Genomic DNA, 20,357 nt, shown 5'->3' with positions numbered 1-20,357 from the left:
TTATGATGAAGGAAAAAGTCGTGAGGAAACTTGCACAAATCTGCGAAGTAATTCAGTGCTGTGTGAAGTTCCCAATCCGCACTGGGCCCACGTGAGAACTACGGCCCAAGCCCTCTTATTCTAAGAGGAAGCCAGAACCGAGAAGTGGGACGTACATAGGCTGGGATGAAGAAAGCTTTTTTAAATGTTTGAATATTCAAATACTTTTTTGTTCTCAGCACCAGAAACCGTAGACCCGTATCTGCTAGAAGGCTCGGAGGCGATCGCAGCGGTCAGCAGAGCTCAACACCATGGGCTATACTACTTCCATGACATCCCTCACATTGCCTCGCTCCTCACAAACCAGGAGCTAAGGGTAGCAAACCACCTCGAACCGCACCGGATCGCGAGCATACGTCACACCTGGCCCTACAACCGACCATAGCAATGAAACTACGAATAGTTGCAAAAGTATATTTGTATAAAATGTAAAAATACTCACAAAAGTCATATTATATTACAACGCAAATAAAAATAGCTATGTTGAGTTTTCTTAAGTCTAATCCTTCAGTGGAATGTCTATTTTCGTCTCTTTTTTTATTTACAAACGCATAAAATATTATAGATACATTTATTAAGGACGGATTTCATCACAGTGACTCATAATCATAAATTCTTATAGATTCTAACCTACTGATATTCATGCTTCAAATTTGTAATAACAATAATTTAGGTATTAGACTTTATTCTGTTCGACACATAATATAATATATGTTATTCATTTCCCGATATTTTCAATACGTACTTACGTCACATAGTAAAGGAAACACGTATAACAAGAGTTTCCGTCATCATTGAAACATCTAAATATAAAATACATATAAATAAATATAATTACTGAGAAAAGATCAAAGCTTTATACAAATATAATGCACAGAGTATTCCTGTCAGGAGGATAAAATCTACTTAAATAAAATAAATATCATGGGACACTTGACACCAATTGACCTAGTCCCAAACTAAGCAAAACTTGTACTATGGATACTAGGCAACGGATAAACATACTTATATAGATAAATACATACTTAAATACATATTAAACATCCAAGACCCGAGAACAAACATTTGTATTATTCATACAAATATCTGCCGCGGCCGAGAATCAAACCCGGGACCTCAAGCTTCGTAGTCAGGTTCTCTAACCACTTGGCCATCCGATCGTCAATACGCTTACAAGCTATCATTAACTATTTTAAATAATTTTACAAAATTAATCTTTGTCCCAATGTAACAGAATCATAATTGGTAAACTTTGTCATGGTACAGTGACCATCAGTTAAATACTATGGGATTGGCCAACATACAAAACGTACAAAAAAGACACTAACAATGTTTACAATAGAGCTTATTATATATTACAATATAGGTACATACATAACAATATTTTTAAGAGATTCAACAAAATTCTATAGAAAGCCTGAAATAAATTCAGTCTTACTAAATATAATCTTGACACAAAGGCAGTGAATGTTTTAGTTACAGCTTTTGTAAAGCTGCAATTAATATCAATATCACAATAAAATACCTCTTCTTTCAATCATCAATACTCTTATATATATATCAATATCACACTCAGGTAACTGGTCAAAAGCGTATAAGCCAAATAATGCCCCACTTTCCGAGTCACTATATGTTTGAGACAGTATCAACATTAATTAACAGTGTCGTATTGTACGAGTATGTTAAGTCAATGTAACAGAGGTGTAGCAGAGGTGTAGACTGCATTTTATTACCAGTGAAGCTTTTATCTTTTAGGCCTACTGTCCACGAAGACCATACGTCATACGCATTACACTTGTGAGCATCGACGCTTGTGTTCAGTTTGCTTGCATCTTGCCTAGAAAGGAACAAAGCTGTGTCCTCGGTCTCACAACATATCGTCAATATCTTCTGCATGGAGCTTATTCCGATATGTTGTGGCAGTTTTCTTTCACCATTTACCGGCCCGGATTTTACGGTCACATGGAAATTACCAATCCTGTTTTTCGTGTACACGTACGTAAATTGAAACCCATGCCATGAAATATCAGGCCGGTAGTTTTTTAATATAGGTATGCCACGAGAGTTGAAGTGAATGATTACACACAGCTACAAAAATAAATAACTGATTGCACAAAAGAAGAACAAATTAAATGAATGAGTAAATGTCAAAATCCTGATGTTATTACACGACATGTAGCTGTGTGTGTAATCATTCACTTCAACTCTTGTGGCACTACCTATACTAACATGTTTTAGGGGATTTCCAATTAATTATAGCAATTTTAGGGTTTTTAACTTAAGCTTTAGGAATAAATATTTTTGAGAGTTGGTTACTCTGCGCTTGGCCCTCGCGCTGTTTGTGACGACGGGCGAAGGGCGCGGGCCCGCGCACGACCCGTCCCGCGCCCGCGTTCTGTCGCCATGCAAATACGCCCGTCGCGGGCCCGCGCACGACCCGCGCCCGTCCTCTGTGTGTGATGCTGATGCCCTTAAATCCTGACCAGATAATTCGTGACAGAGTAATACCACAGTATATATATATATAAGCTAAAGCCATGCTTATACCGACACTGGATTTACCACGTTACGGCGTAACATAGGCCGCTGCAGCGGCACGCTTATTTCGCTCGCTTGTCTCGCGCATTGTGGTGGCAAGCGAGTCGGGAAAAACATATCGGTATTTATTAGCTTTCGATAATCACGCCGGTATTTATCAGGTCAGGAATGTTAGGGCGGTATGTTCATACCAAGTTGATATTGCGTGACCGGAATTTACGGCGTTGTTATTTCGAACAGTAGACCTTAGTATTGTTGATCAAAGACCTGATGCTCCAACATACCTAAATATTAAAAGCAGCTACTAAAACAGCTGCCAGTATACTATAATAGGATATAGACATTCTAAAGCCAGAATTGCATAAATCGCCAGTACAGAAACACATGTAAACTTTCTTATAATTCCACATAGTGTATGCACATCGTTCTTCATAGTCACTCGGTGGACGCTGCAGGCACATTCTTTCAGTTGCAGAACCATAGTCTGGAAAGGGATAATGAATGATTGAACAAAGATTTAATACAAAAAGGACACAATTCATAAGGAACCAAATGAAACAAACAATTTACACAATGATCTCAAACGCAAACTGACCACAAACTGCGAAAGTAATTCTTGGTACCTACTGTAGGTACTGTACTGTACTGTAGGTAACCTACACACTTTTGGTACCTATTACAGAAGCCTGTTTGGAGCAAAAATCAAAAAAATATGGTGCCATTTATGGCAAACATAGCTTAGTGCAAACATTGTTGATGTAATTTCCAAAATTCTTGTGGCTAATGAGTTCATTTTAAGTATTTCATTTTTAAATCAAGCTTTTTTCGCTAGCTATACTTATATTTGTCGTCCTATCAGGATGATCCTAAAAACATTTCCATACCAAAGGACCCGGACCTAAAGTATGGAAAATGTGGTTTCAGTTAAATATCCTGAGATTTTGATGTTATAGATTTCAAAGTCCTGACCTGACCAAAAGTCTCTAAAAAACTAAACTAAACTCTGAAAGGGACTCCAAAACAGAGGTAGCACCCTTAGATATGTTTGTTCAGGACTTTGAAATCTATAATCGCAATTTCGCAAATACAAATACCTATTTAATACTTACTTAATACTTGTTTTTATTTTGTGTTGTAGTAGGTATGTAATTGGCAAAGTGCAAATAAATATTTCTATTCTATTCTATAACATATCAAAATCTCTGGATATTTAACTGAAACCACATTTTCCATACATTTTAGGTCTGGGATTCTTTCAAGTTGATACCATGAACCATTGAGGCGTTCCATTCATCCTGCCGAGAGGATCCTGGCCAGACCACCAGAATTTGACTATCAAAATCAAATTACATTATAGTCAATTTGTCACCAGATTTACATGAGTATACCAAATTTTAACTCATTCTGATACCAGGAAGTAGTCGAAAATTGTTTTGTAAACTTCCAGGATGTACATACTATTATTATTAATATCCCACCCACACTAATGTCCCACATACTAAATGAAGTTTATAAAAATAATGAAAATCTGATGCAGATCTGCATCAACGGAATACAAAAGATTACTCAAGATGGAAGTCAATCATTTACCATCAGTTCTGAATGCTCCAGTAGTGCCCTGGATCATCTTGCCGCACCACCCCGATGGACAAGCAACAGCATGTATACCGGGTTCCGCATCTGGATCTGTCACGTTGAAGGGCAGTGGGTCTCCACAACTGCCCAGCTCACCTCTCGATCTACATCTAATACACCTTTTGTTTAAACCTGAAAAATCCAGGAAAATAAATTAACACAAAATCTTAAAAGGAATTCTCAAATAAACTTTCATAGTAATATATTCATTCATTTCATTTATTTCACAAACAATACAGTAATTGTAAATAAGGATAAGCACTGCTCAAAACAAACAAAAGTGGAAAGAGATGGAGGAGGCTTTTACCCAGTAGGGGCCATTTACCCAATAGGGCCCATAACAGTAAACTACTTATCACTAAAATAACTTATATATGAACTTATTGTACTGTATGAATACATATAGTATTAATAATAAAAATAAACAGTAATTGGGTTTGAAATTATGTACAAATCAATTAAAATTAAATACCTAACAAAACAATTAATAGACATTTTTAGATTAAAACATAAAACCAGACTGTGTAGTCTTCTTAACGCATTCACATTAAGCATTATTGCAGTAATAAGCATTTATTTTGATTGCGTATCAGAAAAGAAAAGATAGGTAGCAAAAAATCATTTAAAAATAATGTTTGTGGCAATTGTGATTAATGGGTAAGCCATTAGTGGTTAACGTAATAAAGTCATAATGAAAATCATTTTGTTTTACTCCCCTTAACAGTAATAATGCTATTGAACCAGGAATTAAGTGATTAGGCAAACCTGATTTCAAACTATCCATACTGTCTACAAGTTTCGTACATCAATGTAACTTTTATAAATAATATTAATACAATACACCTACTATTCTATAACCAAATTCTACGCAAGCAATACTACCACTCTCACTTCACCTTGAAGACGTCCGAACTTAGAATTTAAATATAAGATAAATACTCACATTCAGCTTTTTGTAGAAGAGATAAGCCAACTAATATACAAATAAGCAGTGCGTGACAATTCATATTGTTGATTTAAAATGATTTTACATGGAAAATACAATATAATGTAACTTAGTTAAAACTTTCACATTATAGTTCGCACAACAAGTCTGATTTGACAGGTTGTTTGACTTGGCTTCAAGCTTCATTCAAGCCAATGGCTTGACACTTGACTATTATTTTCTTGACGTTAAATTGACAAACAAAAGAGAAGAACGGATAACGGAACGCAAGTAAAAACCACAGAATCAAAACCAGGCACACGGACAGAATTTGAAGTTGTCAAACGATTTTACTTACTTTTTTTTTTGTATAAATCAAGTTGTAAAAGTCATGTTCGCCAACGTGACAAACAACACTATTCAGAAAATCGGAATGTAATAGATAATAGAGCAGACGATTACCAACCTTTATTCTTTGAATAAAGGAATAGAACCATTCGAACGAACGGTCAGCACAATACAAAGTATGTATTGTGGTCAGAGGGGCTACTACGAAATTCGAAGAATAAGAATATCGTACCGTGCCTCTTACTCTCGTGTTTATAATACTTTTCGGGTAGCTTGGGTACGGTCATTGTCATTAAGCAATTAAAGGGTTGTGACAATGTTAATTTTTGGTGCGCGTGTTGCAGCAGCCGCTGAGTCGCGTTGCTCCGAAGACGAAGGGCTAGGGATTAGCCCGAAACATGTCGAGCTAAACTCGATTTATCCGGGTCATTATATTTAATATGATTTGTGTTTATTATTACGAAATAATTTGAGCTACTTGGAGATATATATATTTTTTGTGCTTTCAAGATTCAAGTATATTTTTATAAAATATTGGCCTGAAACATTCATGGCGTGGAATGGAAAAATAGCAAATGTCACCGTACCCAAGCAAACCGAAAAGTACTATAAATAATATAAGCGTCAGCGGGATGGCAAGATACGAAATTCAAATTTTGCACTTCGTCGTATAGGGCCAGTTATAGTGAATTTAAATTAAACTCTAACACATTTCTATTCTCAAACTATTTGAGTGTCTACCATTGCCGCTTTTGTTTAATTTTGTCTTGTCGTGTATTTGTAGTTGTGTTTCTGAAGAATATTTTTTGCAAAAAATACAAAAAATAGACCCCATTCTTTAATTTAAACGACTAATGACTCCTTATTAATATTATAAATTCGAAAGTTACTGTCTGTCTGCAGCCTACTCACAGAATAAACGTTTTAAATAATAAATAAATAAATATCATGGGACATAGAATAGAATAGAATAGAATAGAATAGAATAGAATAGAATAGAAGACATTTATTCACATTCACAAAGACACACAAATACAACCAAAGTAAAAAACAACAACAGCAAACACAAATAAAACAAAAAAAAGAAATACAAAAATTAAAATATATTATTTTGTGTGTCCTCGCAAAAGTGAAACGGACGCTGACTCAGCATTATGCTGAGGCACTTGACACCAATTGACCTAGTAGTCCCAAACTAAGCAAAGCTAAAGACACTAGGCAACGGATAAACATACTTATATAGATAAATACATACTTAAATACATTATATTAAACATCCAAGACCCGAGAAAAAACATTAGTATTATTCATAAAAATATCTGCCCCGGCCGGGATTCGAACCCGGGACCTTAAGCTTCGTAGTCAGGTTCTCTAACCACTTAACCATCCGGTCGTCAAATATTGATTTTGTTCTGTCTGTCTGTCTGTTACCTACACTTCTTTACGCTCAAACGGCTGAATTGCTTAACCACTAAACCGGTGGTTCAGATGAAATTTAGTATAGAGATAGAATGAGATGCTAGAAAGAGATATTTTTATCTCGGAAAACTTAATAGTCCCCACGATAGCGATAAATTTGTCCACAGATAGAATTTTATACCTAAAATAAAAACAATACAATACAATACAAATATTCTTTATTGGACACCACAAATCAGTACAAAAAACATAGTAATATACACACACACACACACACACATGTATTCAAAAAAAGATGGCTAGTTAATGTTTTATTCAACGAACGCATGTGGAAAACCTATCTAGTGTTTTTATTTATTATTTAATCCTTAATAAGGCGCTTACGCTCTTCAAAAGAGTAATTATGCTTTCTTCTCATCAAATTTAAAGGGTCAGCGAATGATGCACGTCTTTGCCATGCTACACAAATGCCAGCACAATAGCAAGTCATTGTTAATGAAAGCACAAACCCAAGATACATAGAATGGCGGATAAAGTCTGTAAAGATTATTAATAAGTAAACAGCCAACTGAAGTAAATAGGTTAAGTATATGTGCAAAATGTAGATAAAAATAGCTTACCTTGATTTAAAAATCTGTACTTGGGATCCACTTTTACAGAAAAGTTTTGTATAGTTTTTCCATCAACGATACATGAATACACACCCTCATCAGTTTTTGTAGCATGCAGTATGTAAAGAGCATTATATGCATCTATCGTTAAGTGGGGTTCATTCATAGATTCAGCCATGTTATTTCTGGATCAATAAAAATGCAGGTGCATGTTTGCAAGTGGTAGGACCATGAGCAAGGTCCGCCCGTATTGCTACCACCATCTTGCTCTCTAATCCAACCGTGAAGCAGCAGTGCTTGCACTGTTGTGTGTTGGCGTGGAGAGTAAGACAGCTGGTGAAATTACTGGTACTTGAGGTATCCCATCTTAGGCCTCTAGGTTGGCAACGCATCTGCAATAACCCTGGTATTGCAGATGTTTATGTGCGGTGGTGATCTCTTACCATCAGGAGACCCACTTGCTCGTTTGCCATCCAGTCGAATAAAAATAATAATAATAAGAAAAACTAAAGAATTAATAATAAATTGTTAATACCATAGCATGTCTTACCTGAACGAAGAATTTAAGTGCTTACTGTCCTTACACCAATTTACTTTAGACTCTATAGTAATATCAGGACAAATGAGAATTAAGTTACCATTTTCTGTTACATGTTTGGTAACATTGTATTTAAAATCATTCATCTTTTTCTCTTGTTTTATTCTGAGTCCTAGAAAAATAGTTTTAATTTAGTAAAATAACCATAACAGATGAAAACTCTAACATTTAGCTATTACAAAAAAAAACGCAAGAATAAATTAAGTACTTGATTCTGTTGAGTTGCAAGATTCAGTGATAATGAACGCTGGAATGTTTCTGATGGCTCTGCTAATTTTAGGATAGTAAGTATTTAGCTCGATAGATCTACACGACACACTATAGCTATCCAGTAGATAAGATGTAAGTTTATCACTCAAACTGTTAGACATCAAGACCTGCAAAAGTCATATTGATACCCTAAATATTGCTTAAGTTTATTAAAACGAATAAAAAACCGGCCAAGAGCGTGTCGGACACGCCCAAGATAGGGTTCCGTGCCGTACCTGTTACAAAGATATCAAGTAATATTTTTCTAAGGATTTTGTACTTTGTGGGGAATTTTCCAAGGTAAGATATATTTTATACTTTAGGCTGTTATTTACCCTTAAATTAATAGTTATTCTCAAGCAAACTTAGCCGTTACAGTTTTCCTTGTAAGTTTGACATACTTACTACCATCATTAATTTTTCCAAAAATTTTCAACTAATAGAGAGGGGAGGAGATCGGTTTAAAGGAAAATTGGTACTTAATTTAAAGTTTAATATTTCACAAATAGATCACTGAATCGAAAAATCGTCTGTACAACCTCGCAATAATTTTAAAAGACCTATCACACGATATCCCACGCTATAGGATTAGACGAGAAAAAAAAAACAGCCCCCACTTTACGTCTATGGAAGGTACACTAAAAACAAAATGATTTTTCAATTTTTATTCACATTTTGTTGAGATAGTTGCTATTCGTATATTCGTGCAAATTTACAGACAGACATGGCGAAACTATTTTTTCTTATTTTGCAACATTTTTATATTGCAAAATTTTACTTCAACACACTTTTATGTGGCAAATAATTATGTAGCAAATGATTGGCTTCGGCAAATAACAAATTGTCCAATAACATTTGGCCAATTTGATTTGTGCGAGCAAAGTTTTACTTCAATTTGATTTGTGCGAACGAGTGTAGCGAGCGAGCAAGACGGTTCAGAGCAGAAGTGACTTGGATAGTTAAGGTTCAGAAATTAACGTATGCCAATCAATATATGTGACGAAAACATAAATGACATCTTAAAAAAAATCCAGGTAATAATTTGCATAATAATAATTTATCAAATCATTAGCTGGGAAATGATATCAGTGCGAAACGTTGAGTTGGGAAATAACATTTCGCCTAATTAAAAATGTGAGATTAATAGTTTGTGAGCTAATAATTTGCTAAATAATTTTCGATGAAACATTAGTAAACCATTATTATTATTATTATAAGGGTTTCGATTTTGCTATTTTGGCTACGGAATCCTAAAAATTACGTTAACTTAGATATTTACCACCACTTCCAGAATTTTATTGCGCATTGGATGTATTCGACATTTTCCAGTTCGACGTCGTATGTACTCATTGTTAATTTTCTCACACGGACCCCAGTTTTCCCACAAAAATACAATTTCAAATGGAAAAAGGGAAGACTCAATGCCTTTTTTAGTTCGGATCAAGTGATTAGTAGGGTAAACAACACTGTTTTGGAATTCATGCCAATCGCTTGATGTACCAATTTTGGATTGCGAATCGATATCGTACACTCCTTGAAAATTGTACAATTTGTTATCAGTAGAATTTATAAGATAATTATTTACAGAAATTCATTTAAAGCATTATCGCATATGTACAGGTACAGGCAACTGCAAAGATTCGAAACGGCCAAAGTTACAAAAATATGTATATACGACCTTAATGTTAAGTGCGTAAAGTCGTGTGTACATATTTTTGTAACTTTGGCCGTATTGATATAATTGCACTTAACTACATACCATCTAATACGTAGGTAAAATATTTGTTGAAGTCACTGAAATATTTACAAAAGTAAACTCCAGAGTCGTTTATATCAAAACGTTTCAATTGCAAAGTATGAAACGGGCTTATGCTTATTTTATTTTCTTCGTTTTCCGTATTTATGCTTGAAATAAGTTCATGCGCTGTAGATTTATTGCCTCGTTTTCGAAAATACCAAACTTTTGCTTCAAAGTCATCTTGTTCATTGCTTAAAATCAACAATGTGTCAGTAATTTTATTTAGTTAGTCAATACTAAATATTTGCAAAAACAATGATAAATTTACCAAACGTGACATTCAAGATTGACGATTGAGCCAAGTAAAACGTCTACTATTTTTACTGCTTTTCGATTTGTATGTTTGACAGCATTATCTTGGCAAACCGTTATTTCTCGCAGGCTTCTTACATAATTAGTAGTAATTAATTGTATTAGGACTACTAATATTAATTTTGACGTAATTGGGACCATGCTAATAAAAACGTTGATATAATTAATTTAAAATTCTTTAGCAATAGTAATATTATCGAACGACTTAGGATATGCCCCAAACTAAATTAAGAACGTTAAAGTTGATTATGTTGGTACACTGTCTTTAATTACAAATGCTAAATTTAGTAAAAAATTAAATAAAATGTTTTGCTTGGAAAGAAAAGGTTTAAAAATACGTTTTTGTCATAACTAAGTTAATATTCCAAGCTGCAAGTTTTTTTAAGAACAGTTCAGCAGTTTTTACAACACCAGTGTAAATGTCAACACTTAACAGTGATACCATAATCAACTCTTGGCGCTTTCATTCATCTTCAAATCAAAATTACTTTATAGCAATATGGCGGATAAATCGGAAAGTAAGTTTTGTTTCTATTTTAAGTGTTTTCTCATTATTATTTGAGTCTTCAATCTACTATTAAATTAAAACAAATTATATTCACAGTCACTAGATACTGTACTTTTGAAACCCTTCTGGTTGTCTCGTATATTTTCGAATGCTGAGTCCTAGGCTGTTCAAAATTTGAAAAAATTCAAATTTTGTTGGCGAATTGTCAATATGTATTTGTTGAAATTTGGAATTATATGACGGAAATTGCTTCCGACACTTCATTCGCGAGTGTAACAACGTCAAAACCTTGGCTTTACGGCAGCCACTTTTTTAAGTGTTTACTTCGTATAACTGACTGTTGTGTTAATTTTGTTTAGGGTCGCAAGATGGTAACAGTCTCTCGAGGTTGCAAGTTAAGATTAAGGATGAGCCGATGGATTTGGACTTGCCGGAGGAGGACGAGATGCCGCCGGCCTTCGGACCTGCAGCCCTTGGCTTGCACAGAGTCGGGACCAAATTACCGCCAAAACCAGCGCCTAGTGAACCTGTACAAAAACTTAACGCCAGAGGTATGCCAGCGCGTATCAGAAAGAAAAACAGATTTATCTTTGTTGATGACTTTGTGAACACATCTCCACCCAGGCAATCACCAAAGAGAACCCCAAAGATATTATCTAAAACTCCCAGCAAGCAATCAAGTGCCAAGAAACAGAAATCACCATCAAAAGTGCAAAGGAACCATGACAAATATGATGACAAATCTGAAATTGTAAGTAATCAGTCCCCTGACCGCAAGTCAGGACAACGGATTGGAATGAGACTACGAAACCTGTTGAAACTACCAAAGGCTCACAAATGGGTGTGCTTTGAGTATTTTTACAGCAATATTGATAAGGCTCTATTTGATGGTGAGAATGATTTTATGATTTGTCTGCGGGAGTCATTCCCACAGCTAGCTAATCACAAGCTGACTCAAGTCCAATGGGCTAAAATCAGAAGGATGATGGGCAAGCCCAGAAGGTGCTCTCAAGCTTTCTTTGCTGAGGAACGAAAAGAATTGGAAAGAAAAAGAAAACTGATAAGATATATACAACAAAGAAAAACCGCTGATATCTGTATCAAAGATTTACCAAATGAAATTCCAATGCAATTGGTTGTTGGCACCAAAGTAACTGCGAGACTGAGAAAACCTCAAGATGGACTATTTACTGGATGCATTGATGCAGTGGACACATCAAACAATACCTACAGAATAACATTTGAGAGACCTAAACTTGGTACACATTCTGTTCCGGATTATGAAGTTTTGTCTAATGAGCCACCAGATACAATAAGTCTCTCTAGTATAACACAAAAGTTCAGACCACGATATGTCATGCAAGAAATAATCAATTTGTACAATCCATCTATGCCAAACAACAACAACACTTCACAGGGGGATCCTATGATAGGATGTTCAGATTTATCAAAACAAATGGACTCTATGGGAAGTTATCCATTTCCCCTTCTAGAACTCATTGTCAAGTTGACAAAAGTTTTGCATGCTAAACGGGTCAAGATTGATAGGCTGCGAGAGTACAACAGTGATGCAGAGAAGCGGAATTCATTTAATCAAAAAGTGCCTGAAGATTTTGAGAGGAAATATGCTGCAGTTGTTATAGACTTGGAGAGAATGAATATGGATTTGCAAGAATATATTAATGAAGTCCAGTTATATTGCCAACAGATTGCTCCTGGCCCAAGCCTAGCAGCTATGTTGGCACCATCTCATCTTAGAGAGAAGTGTAGAGAAGAAGCAGCCATGCTGGTAGAAAAGAACCATAATGGGTCTGTTAAAAATACTGCTTTAATTGATCTTGTGACTGACCTCACTGCATTAATGTTGCAGGTGAAAAGTTTGTCAGATTCAGATCAGAATGCATATGAATTAAGTGTATTGCAGGGAACCATGGATCAGATAAAAATGAAACTGGAGCCGCAGCATCAACGGCTATTCCAAAATAATGTAGAAATACATATGCATAGGATACAGATGGGTTTAGGACAGATGACTTCAAATACATATGTTTCATAATCTTGCATAAAGGATCTGATTGACAAAACAAAATCAGTATCCAGTATTGATCATAATGCAAATAAAAAAGTGCTATTTTATTTTCAATTATTATTTGTTCTTATCAACAGTACATTTTAGTCATATTTTATTACAAAATTTAACCATGTTATTTATTTAGTTGGCTTCTTTAAAACAAAGCAATATCTATAGGTTAGTGTAAAAAACCTAGATTGAGTTGATTCTAAATGTAATACTAAAATCTAACAATTTTATTATTCTCTCTACTGTAAATACTGTAATTATGTTTAATTTTTAGCTTATGATTGAATGGAATGCTAAAAGATTATAACTGTATATAAAATGGTGATAAAATCTTTGAAATTGTAAATAGCAATGTTGATCATTGTGCGTGTCTTGACTTTAGCTTTAGATCAAAGTTACTGATTGAAATTCTACTGTAATTCAATGGCCATCATCAGATGAATATTGTCAAACATAAAATCTGCATATTCATTAATGCAATGTATAATCTCGTCCTAAATCCATTTATGAAAGTAGTAATAAAATTGGATTATATTTGACACATGCTGTTTTATTGCAACAAATGTTCACCAGGACCTGTTTTTATTTTAAACCAGTAGGAAGAGAGGTGTCAGGTGGTATCAGTATCAAGGTTGTGTTTCACCATTCTATATGACTAAAGCCCAAGATAAAGATGAACACAAGCATAAAATAAATATATACTAAACAAATAATATTTGTGTGTATAGATAAGTTGAGATTTTGAAAATGTATGTTTTTTAGGGAAGGGACAAATCTTAGGTTCCTATCCAAGTTATGCTCATTGATAAAAGATCGTTAGCTTAGGTACTAATAATAGGGATTAGCTAGCTGGACTTGGAGTTCAGGCCACTTGTGTTGTACTGTCAGCAGCAAAAGTGGATGAGCGGTTATGGTTATTCACACGAATCTACTGCGAAAGTAATAAAAGAGTGTTCAGATCACTTTGTGCACCACAACCGCTGACTGTACAGTTTAGGTCAAAGAGGTTTACATTTGTCTACTACTTTGTCGTTGTCACTTAATGTTTGAAAGTTTGTATGAAATTGGCAGAAGGGTTAAACAGCGACCAGGTACTGATAAAGTGTAGATATTTTTGACCTCGACTGTATGTACAAGGGGTGACATCTATTTGGCATACTTTTTAATGTCTGAAACTGATGACGCATAACAGGTTTCGCATAATTTATTTACGCCGAATGTTAAACTTGCCGAAATTTAGTTCGGCATAATTCTATATAAGCCGAATAATGGTTTACCCGAATTTCTTTTAGCATAAGTAATATTAACATGGCCGAATTTTATTATGCATAATCTTGTTTAGCATAGGTATATGTAATTTAGCCGAATTTTCATAGGCCGAAATCCTGTCCAAATCTATGTCCGAAAATAAATTACCTAATGTATACCTAATACATGCCCCGCATGTAAAAAACAAACAATCCTACGAAGGTTTTTGAAAAATAAATGAATATATTTGATACTTGGATAGGCGAAACAGTAAAGGGGCGAAGCCCCCCGCAAGGGGGCGGATAGCCCCCCGCAATAAAGTAAATCCACGTAACGTGATTGCTCAACTACTTATAGGTTAGGTTAGTATTTTGTCAAGGCGCGAAGCGCCTTAACTAGGCGGAATAGGAGCTCCGTCGACTTCGCCTCAGTCGTTAAATTCATATGAATATTTGCTTTCCAGACAAAATTGGTGGTAACAATATTCGGAATAACAATTTTATACAGTTACATTAAGTATGCGAAAGTAACTTTCTGCGTAACTACTTTATGCGCAAGTGATTTTCTGCCTACACAATATTCGGAATTCCCAGAATTCGGAAGCCCATTCGGCTTACATTGGTTATGCGTAAGAGAATTCTGCGTAAACTGTTATGCGAAAACAGTTTCGACATAAATACTATAATGCGTAAACAGATTATGCAAAATAGAATTATGACATAAAAAAATATGCGTAAACAAGGGGAACCATGTACAAGCAATAATCTATCTAACTTAGAAAAGTTAGCAAAACCCCCCAATATTGTCATTTCAGAGTTCAATATCTAAAAAACGGCTGAACCCATTTTGATGAAACATAGCTAAGATAAGAACCACCACTGCACCACGAACCAAGAAAATTCACTTTCATGTAAAAAAACTCATCGAAATTGGCTCATCCGTTCGAGAGCTGCGATGCCACAGACAGACATTGGCGTCAAACTTATAACACCCCTCTTTTTAACCCCCGACGCAAAAAGAGGGGTGTTATAAGTTTGACCGCTATGTGTAGCTGTGTGTGTGTCTGTCTGTGGCACCGTAGCTCTTAAACGGGTGGACCGATTTTAATGCGTTTTTTTTGTTTGAAAGCAGGTTTTCTAGCGATTGTTGTTAGACATAAATAAATATCACAGGACAATTCACACCAATTGACCTAGTCCCAAAGTAAGCTTAGCAAAGCTTGTGTTATGGGTACTAAGCAACGGATAAATATAATTATATAGATATAGATACATACTTTAATACATATTAAACACCCAAAACCCGAGAGCAAACATTCGTATTTTTCATACAAATATCTGCCCCGACACGGGAATCGAACCCGGGACCTCAAGCTTCGTAGTCAGGTTCTCTAACCACTAGGCCATCTGGTCGTCTAAACAAACATGTTTTATCGAAATCGGTTCAGCCGTTTCAAGATCATCGGCTCTTTTGTTCGCTGCGGTAGGAATGTTAGACGCATAATGGGTATTTACTTTATTTTCAATCATATTTGGGAACTCAAATTTGAAACACCCATGTATGCTATATAACTATGCAAGATTATGGAATTCTCGGCCTGATGCTGCAGCCAGGATATCCAGAACAATAGTAGGTACACTCTAGCTAAAACCATACTGCTATGGTAACCTAAGTTAAATTTAGCATAAGTACCTAGTAATATTTTTTTTATCTAAGCGTCGTCGGTGTCCGGGGACCGCTAAGGTTAATACTTTAAAAAATACAACATACTATGTACTTTAGTTTTCTGTTAACCTGTGTGATCAGATTGAGTTGAAATTTGGTATAATTTTGTAACTTGGACGACAATGCAATGATTTCAGTGTGAAGTGGAAATCGCATGAAAAATCCAATTGTTCCATTTTATTTTCAAATCAAAATGGAACGGGAATTGTTCTGGATGTAATATTGGTGGAAAGGTCAAATAAAAACAAACCAATCTAGTCTGCATTCAATAATTTGGAATATAAATGATTATTATTTATTACTTTTCAATTCTGTTATCTATGAATTAGTCCTTTGATGATTTATACCTTGTATTTATTCAAGGTTTCCAATAATTCATCTGCCTCTTCGGAAGTTTTCACTCTTATAAGGATAGGTGTTGGTGGAGGCTTGGCGTCAGGTGTTGGTATGCACACCATCATAACATTGTTTTTACCCATCCTTTGCGTCGGTATAGCCGCAGCCAGTATAAGATTAACCATCACATTACCCAGGTTAGTATTGGCACGAACTAACAGCTGATGCTTTCCACTATCTTCGACTTTCTTAATGTAAAGTGTTCCCACACCTCTGTCAGCAAAGTTTCCATCTTTCTTTACAAATATTTTGCATTTCTTTTCGTAAATGCTGTCTTGCTCAACTACAGGTGTGTACTCAACTTTAGGTGGTTCATCATCAGCTTCTTCATCTTTATTTTCTGTGTCAGCTGGTTTTGGGGCATTGAAATTATTCATAGTAAAAGGTTTGCCCATACCAAATGAGAATGGGGCTGGAGTTGTATTTGTGGTTGATGTTGAGCTTAGAGGTGAAGTATTAATACCGAACGAGAATCCTGCTGCTTTAGGAGTATTTGAAGGGCTGCTGATACTGCTTGCACTACTTGCTTTTTCACCAAATGAATTAGGGCTGGGTTGAGCCGAGAACAGTGATGAAGAGGTTGTCTTTCCAAGATTTGAATTAGAAAATAGGGAATTACCAGCTCCTGTGAATGGTGATATTTTAGCAATTTGTGAATTTGTTTCTACTGAAGGTTCTGATTTTGTTTCTTCTGGAGCTTTCTTGCTGTCGGAATGTTTCTTTGTTGCATTGTCTGGAACTGTTGTGTTATATTCCTCCAGTATATCTTTAAGGTATTTTTCATAATCATTAAATATTGGTGTTAAAATGCACAAAGGTGTTTTCTCAACATGACTTTTAATCCAATCTGATACAGATTCATTTAATCCTTTCAGTTTTGCGTAGTACTGCATCTTTTTGTCATTGTTTCCTTCACCCTTTGCTTCTGTATTTTTGATATCATCTTTTTTTGTGATACTGCTTGGACTTGACGCGAGTGTGCTTGTTACTGGTTGCATCTTAAATGGAGTAGAAGTAGCAGCTGTTGAAAATAAGGATTTTTTAGTCTCTGTGTTGTTTGGAGGAATGCCAAACATGGTTGATGATACTGCAGAAGTGGAGTCTGTTTTGCTAGTGCTTTCTGCAGAGCTGGGTTGTGGTTTGAATGAGAAGTTGCCTACAGTTGAGTCTGCTTTTGATGCTGTGAATACACTAGATGCTGAAGTGGACATGCCCCCGAACAATGATGATGTTTGGGATGATGGCATAACAAATGTTGACTTTGTTGTGGATGTGGTGGACACAGGTATGCTGAATAAGCCTGCCCCTTGTGTGCCTGACGATGGGCTGCTGTTGAAAACGCTGCTGCTGGATGAAACTACTGTGTCGCTTTTGTTTGATGGTGAGCCATTAGTGGGTTTGCTACCATTTGTCAAGTTTGCCAGGAAGTCAAATGATGATGGAGGTGCTTTTTTACCAAAGCCTCCAAATGCGCTGAAGACGCCTCTCTTTGCCTGTAACAGAATGAAACAATCTTTAATGCTATGGTAGGAAATTTTAGCAAGAAAGAAAATACATTTAATTTAACATGATTATTAAGTACCAATAGTGTGTTAATAGTATTGAATTTTAGTGGTATGTATCCTTTAACACAGGATTTAGATTATAATCTGACTTCAAAAATTTAATCATGTTTAAGTACATTGTCATTAAATAATAGAAGAAAATTAGTTGTTTAATTAACCTAATTGCAGTAATCATTAATTACCCAGTTAAGTTACAGAAATTTGATTAATCTTCTCCAGATGATAATCATGTTTTTTTTTTAATTATCTTGATAACTACCAAAGCTCTAGTATAAATAAACAAAGATTCAATTTTTATTTTAAACTAGCTGTTGCCCGAGACTGTCGGCATAGAAGTATGAAAAATAGTTTACATCCTATTCTCAGACCTACCAAATATACACTAAAAATTTCATAAAATGTTATATATTAGAAGATCATAAAATTTAGTACCTTGTAGGGATGTAACGAATATTTGCATTCACAAAATGAGTAGGTAAATAATACCAAAATACATACATTTCTTATCTTTTATACAAGAAATAATAACTTAACATCGTAATCACATTATTAGTCTGCACTTGATCATTTGGTATTATTTATTTATTTACTTTGCAATGCGTTTGTATAAACTAGGAAACTAAAAAAATATAAACTACCAACGGAACGCATACACACTTTGTTCGAACGAGGCTGCCATAGATAATTGGCGCCAGAACTAATGTTGGTAGCAGATATTTACATTCGCACTCGCGAATGTTCTAAAAATGTCATTTTTACATCACTAGTACCTTGTATAGCGGGGACACCACCATAGAGAAATCTCAAGGGGCTTAAGATCAAGGGTAAGACAACGCTTCGGAACAAAAATTCTAATGAATGAAGAAATATGTCTGCCAAATTTCAAGTTTCCGGCTCCAGTAGTTTTGGCTGAATGATGATGAATCAGTCAGGACAAACAATTTTATATGATAAATCACAAATTCCGTTATTCCGTTGGTTCCACACTAGGCTAAGCCTGTCACATGAAAACATGATTCAGGGTACAAACAATTGATTTAATTAAATCAATAAGTCCTCAAGTCTTGAATCCCACTTCAATGTAGCCAAACATATCAACAGAATTTATCATTCATAGATCTGTGAGGATATTGTAGTTAGTTACCTTCCTCGTATTAAAAACCTTTAAGGTTAACCCAAATTACATTGTAAAATGTAGATATGCTTTGTTGATTAATTTACTTATCATATTTTGAACTTAAACAGCACAAAAAATCTTTACTTACTTCATCACCAGCAGCTTGGCCGCGTCTTCTGGCTGTCCTGATAACACGCTTTTCAATAACTTCATCAGTCGCAGGTTTAAAAGTTCCCATTTCCTCATGGTCGTCAGGGTCTTCTTGGTCCCAGTTCTCAAGATTCAGGTCTCTAGTAGCCTGACGCTTTACAGACATTGTTCTCGCCTTGGGATTTGTTGGGATGTGGAACTGTAGGCTGGCTGACTCGGATGCTAAAGATACCTGAAGGGTAACTTGTCAATCAGGCAAGAAATCCAAATGGATTCATTAATCAATCTTGCTGCATTTACAGTGCGTATCGACAGTAGTTCACACCTCGATAAGGACTAAACTTTAATTAAACTAGAACCAAAGAGTAGTATAATATACGGGGAAAAGAGAGCCCTCTCTCGTCTCATTCATGCAGACTGTTTTGAAGCGCCGTCTGCATTTCCTAACTAGTACCATTGATGTATATATCCATCCATACGTATAGCTATTAATAGTCACAGGTATTCTTTTACTTTACTGGATTTGCTTCCCAGCTCAAACCACATAAAAACTAAAAACAGGGCTGCAAAGAGAAGTGAGACCGCTTGAATTCAGTCTTCTTAAGTTTAAACCAGCCTCAATTTTCCGTTTGCAGCACTGTCTTTACTTTTTATGTGGACGATGTGCACGAGTTTCGATTGCAACGTAGCCATCTTGTTCCTTGTTGAGCGCGAATAGACGCCTGGCCTGACATAGAGGGTTGCTACACAAAAAATATTTGTAACGACTGAGCGGATACAATTATGTGACTTTTATATTAGAAATTACAATACGATTGTCAATTTCGAAAATAAAGTTCATTTTTGCGGTAATTATCAACGACAAAATATTTTTAATAAATAAAATTTTGTGATCTCAAGCTTTCAGTGACATCTATCTGAAACAAACGACAACAATCTGTTTTATTTTAGGTTAGATAAAGGAGATGGCGGCGCTATCGACATGAATTAGTACGGTATAGGCGACTGTCCCCCCCCTGACTAGAACTACAACTGATGCATTGGCACCGCACCGCATGCATGACTGTCCGTCTCGCTCGGTCGAAGTCGAACGTCG

At 35.5% G+C, this 20,357-nt stretch overlaps 5 protein-coding genes across 6 annotated transcripts in view; 2 read left to right on the top strand and 3 right to left on the bottom strand.

The window, feature by feature from the left end:
* LOC141444468 (uncharacterized) overlaps positions 1–520 on the top strand; it is a 38,553-nt gene extending 38,033 nt beyond the window's left edge. The window contains exon 5 of the mRNA XM_074110020.1: positions 219–520. Coding sequence (XP_073966121.1) covers positions 219–424 — 206 coding nt within the window. The 3' untranslated portion in view covers positions 425–520. The remainder of the gene's footprint in view (positions 1–218) is intronic.
* On the bottom strand, positions 440–5,388 carry rtv (QVR superfamily protein rtv). The gene is made up of 3 exons (XM_074110031.1): positions 5,156–5,388; positions 4,168–4,344; positions 440–3,061 (listed from the first exon to the last, which is right to left on the bottom strand). The coding sequence occupies exons 1-3, from the start codon at positions 5,217–5,219 to the stop codon at positions 2,862–2,864; spliced, it is 441 nt and encodes a 146-aa protein (XP_073966132.1). The 5' UTR covers positions 5,220–5,388; the 3' UTR covers positions 440–2,861.
* Positions 5,389–7,265: 1,877 nt separating this feature from the next.
* On the bottom strand, positions 7,266–9,670 carry LOC141445490 (uncharacterized). Its single transcript, XM_074111328.1, has 4 exons — positions 9,642–9,670; positions 8,066–8,225; positions 7,525–7,700; positions 7,266–7,441 (listed from the first exon to the last, which is right to left on the bottom strand). Exons 2-4 carry the CDS (start codon positions 8,197–8,199, stop codon positions 7,266–7,268), a joined length of 486 nt encoding a protein of 161 aa, XP_073967429.1. The 5' UTR covers positions 8,200–8,225; positions 9,642–9,670.
* Positions 9,671–10,883: 1,213 nt separating this feature from the next.
* Positions 10,884–13,599, top strand: LOC141445544 (protein lin-9 homolog). The gene is made up of 2 exons (XM_074111378.1): positions 10,884–10,990; positions 11,340–13,599. The coding sequence occupies exons 1-2, from the start codon at positions 10,972–10,974 to the stop codon at positions 13,034–13,036; spliced, it is 1,716 nt and encodes a 571-aa protein (XP_073967479.1). The 5' UTR covers positions 10,884–10,971; the 3' UTR covers positions 13,037–13,599.
* A 2,689-nt stretch (positions 13,600–16,288) lies between these two features.
* On the bottom strand, positions 16,289–20,144 carry Nup50 (nuclear pore complex protein Nup50). Of its 2 annotated transcripts, XM_074109952.1 has the most exons (3): positions 19,909–20,144; positions 19,260–19,746; positions 16,289–17,922 (listed from the first exon to the last, which is right to left on the bottom strand). In XM_074109952.1, exons 2-3 carry the CDS (start codon positions 19,425–19,427, stop codon positions 16,375–16,377), a joined length of 1,716 nt encoding a protein of 571 aa, XP_073966053.1. In that variant the 5' UTR covers positions 19,428–19,746; positions 19,909–20,144; the 3' UTR covers positions 16,289–16,374. The 2 variants fall into 2 exon arrangements, with proteins under 2 accessions (XP_073966053.1, XP_073966050.1); XM_074109949.1 differs by having other exon boundaries at positions 19,260–20,144.
* Between the last annotated feature and the right edge of the window lie 213 nt (positions 20,145–20,357).

Source organism: Choristoneura fumiferana, chromosome 2, assembly GCF_025370935.1.
Source record: "Choristoneura fumiferana chromosome 2, NRCan_CFum_1, whole genome shotgun sequence".
NCBI classification, from domain to species: Eukaryota; Metazoa; Arthropoda; class Insecta; order Lepidoptera; family Tortricidae; genus Choristoneura; species Choristoneura fumiferana.
This window is presented reverse-complemented; position numbering and strand designations above follow the sequence as displayed.

Bases quoted from the DNA above. Each gene is read 5' to 3' on its own strand.
- rtv (XM_074110031.1), bottom strand. From the start codon at position 5,219: ATGAATTGTCACGCACTGCTTATTTGTATATTAGTTGGCTTATCTCTT. The intron at 4,345-5,155 runs GTGAGTATTTAT...TGGATTTTTCAG, and splicing joins TCTTCTACAAAAAGCTGAAT to GTTTAAACAAAAGGTGTATT. The intron at 3,062-4,167 runs GTAAATGATTGA...ATCCCTTTCCAG, and splicing joins TGGAGCATTCAGAACTGATG to ACTATGGTTCTGCAACTGAA.
- Nup50 (XM_074109949.1), bottom strand. From the start codon at position 19,427: ATGTCTGTAAAGCGTCAGGCTACTAGAGACCTGAATCTTGAGAACTGG. The intron at 17,923-19,259 runs GTAAGTAAAGAT...ATTCTGTTACAG, and splicing joins GCCAAGCTGCTGGTGATGAA to GCAAAGAGAGGCGTCTTCAG.
- LOC141445490 (XM_074111328.1), bottom strand. From the start codon at position 8,199: ATGAATGATTTTAAATACAATGTTACCAAACATGTAACAGAAAATGGT. The intron at 7,701-8,065 runs GTAAGACATGCT...TTATTGATCCAG, and splicing joins CACTTAAATTCTTCGTTCAG to AAATAACATGGCTGAATCTA. The intron at 7,442-7,524 runs GTAAGCTATTTT...TAATCTTTACAG, and splicing joins GTACAGATTTTTAAATCAAG to ACTTTATCCGCCATTCTATG.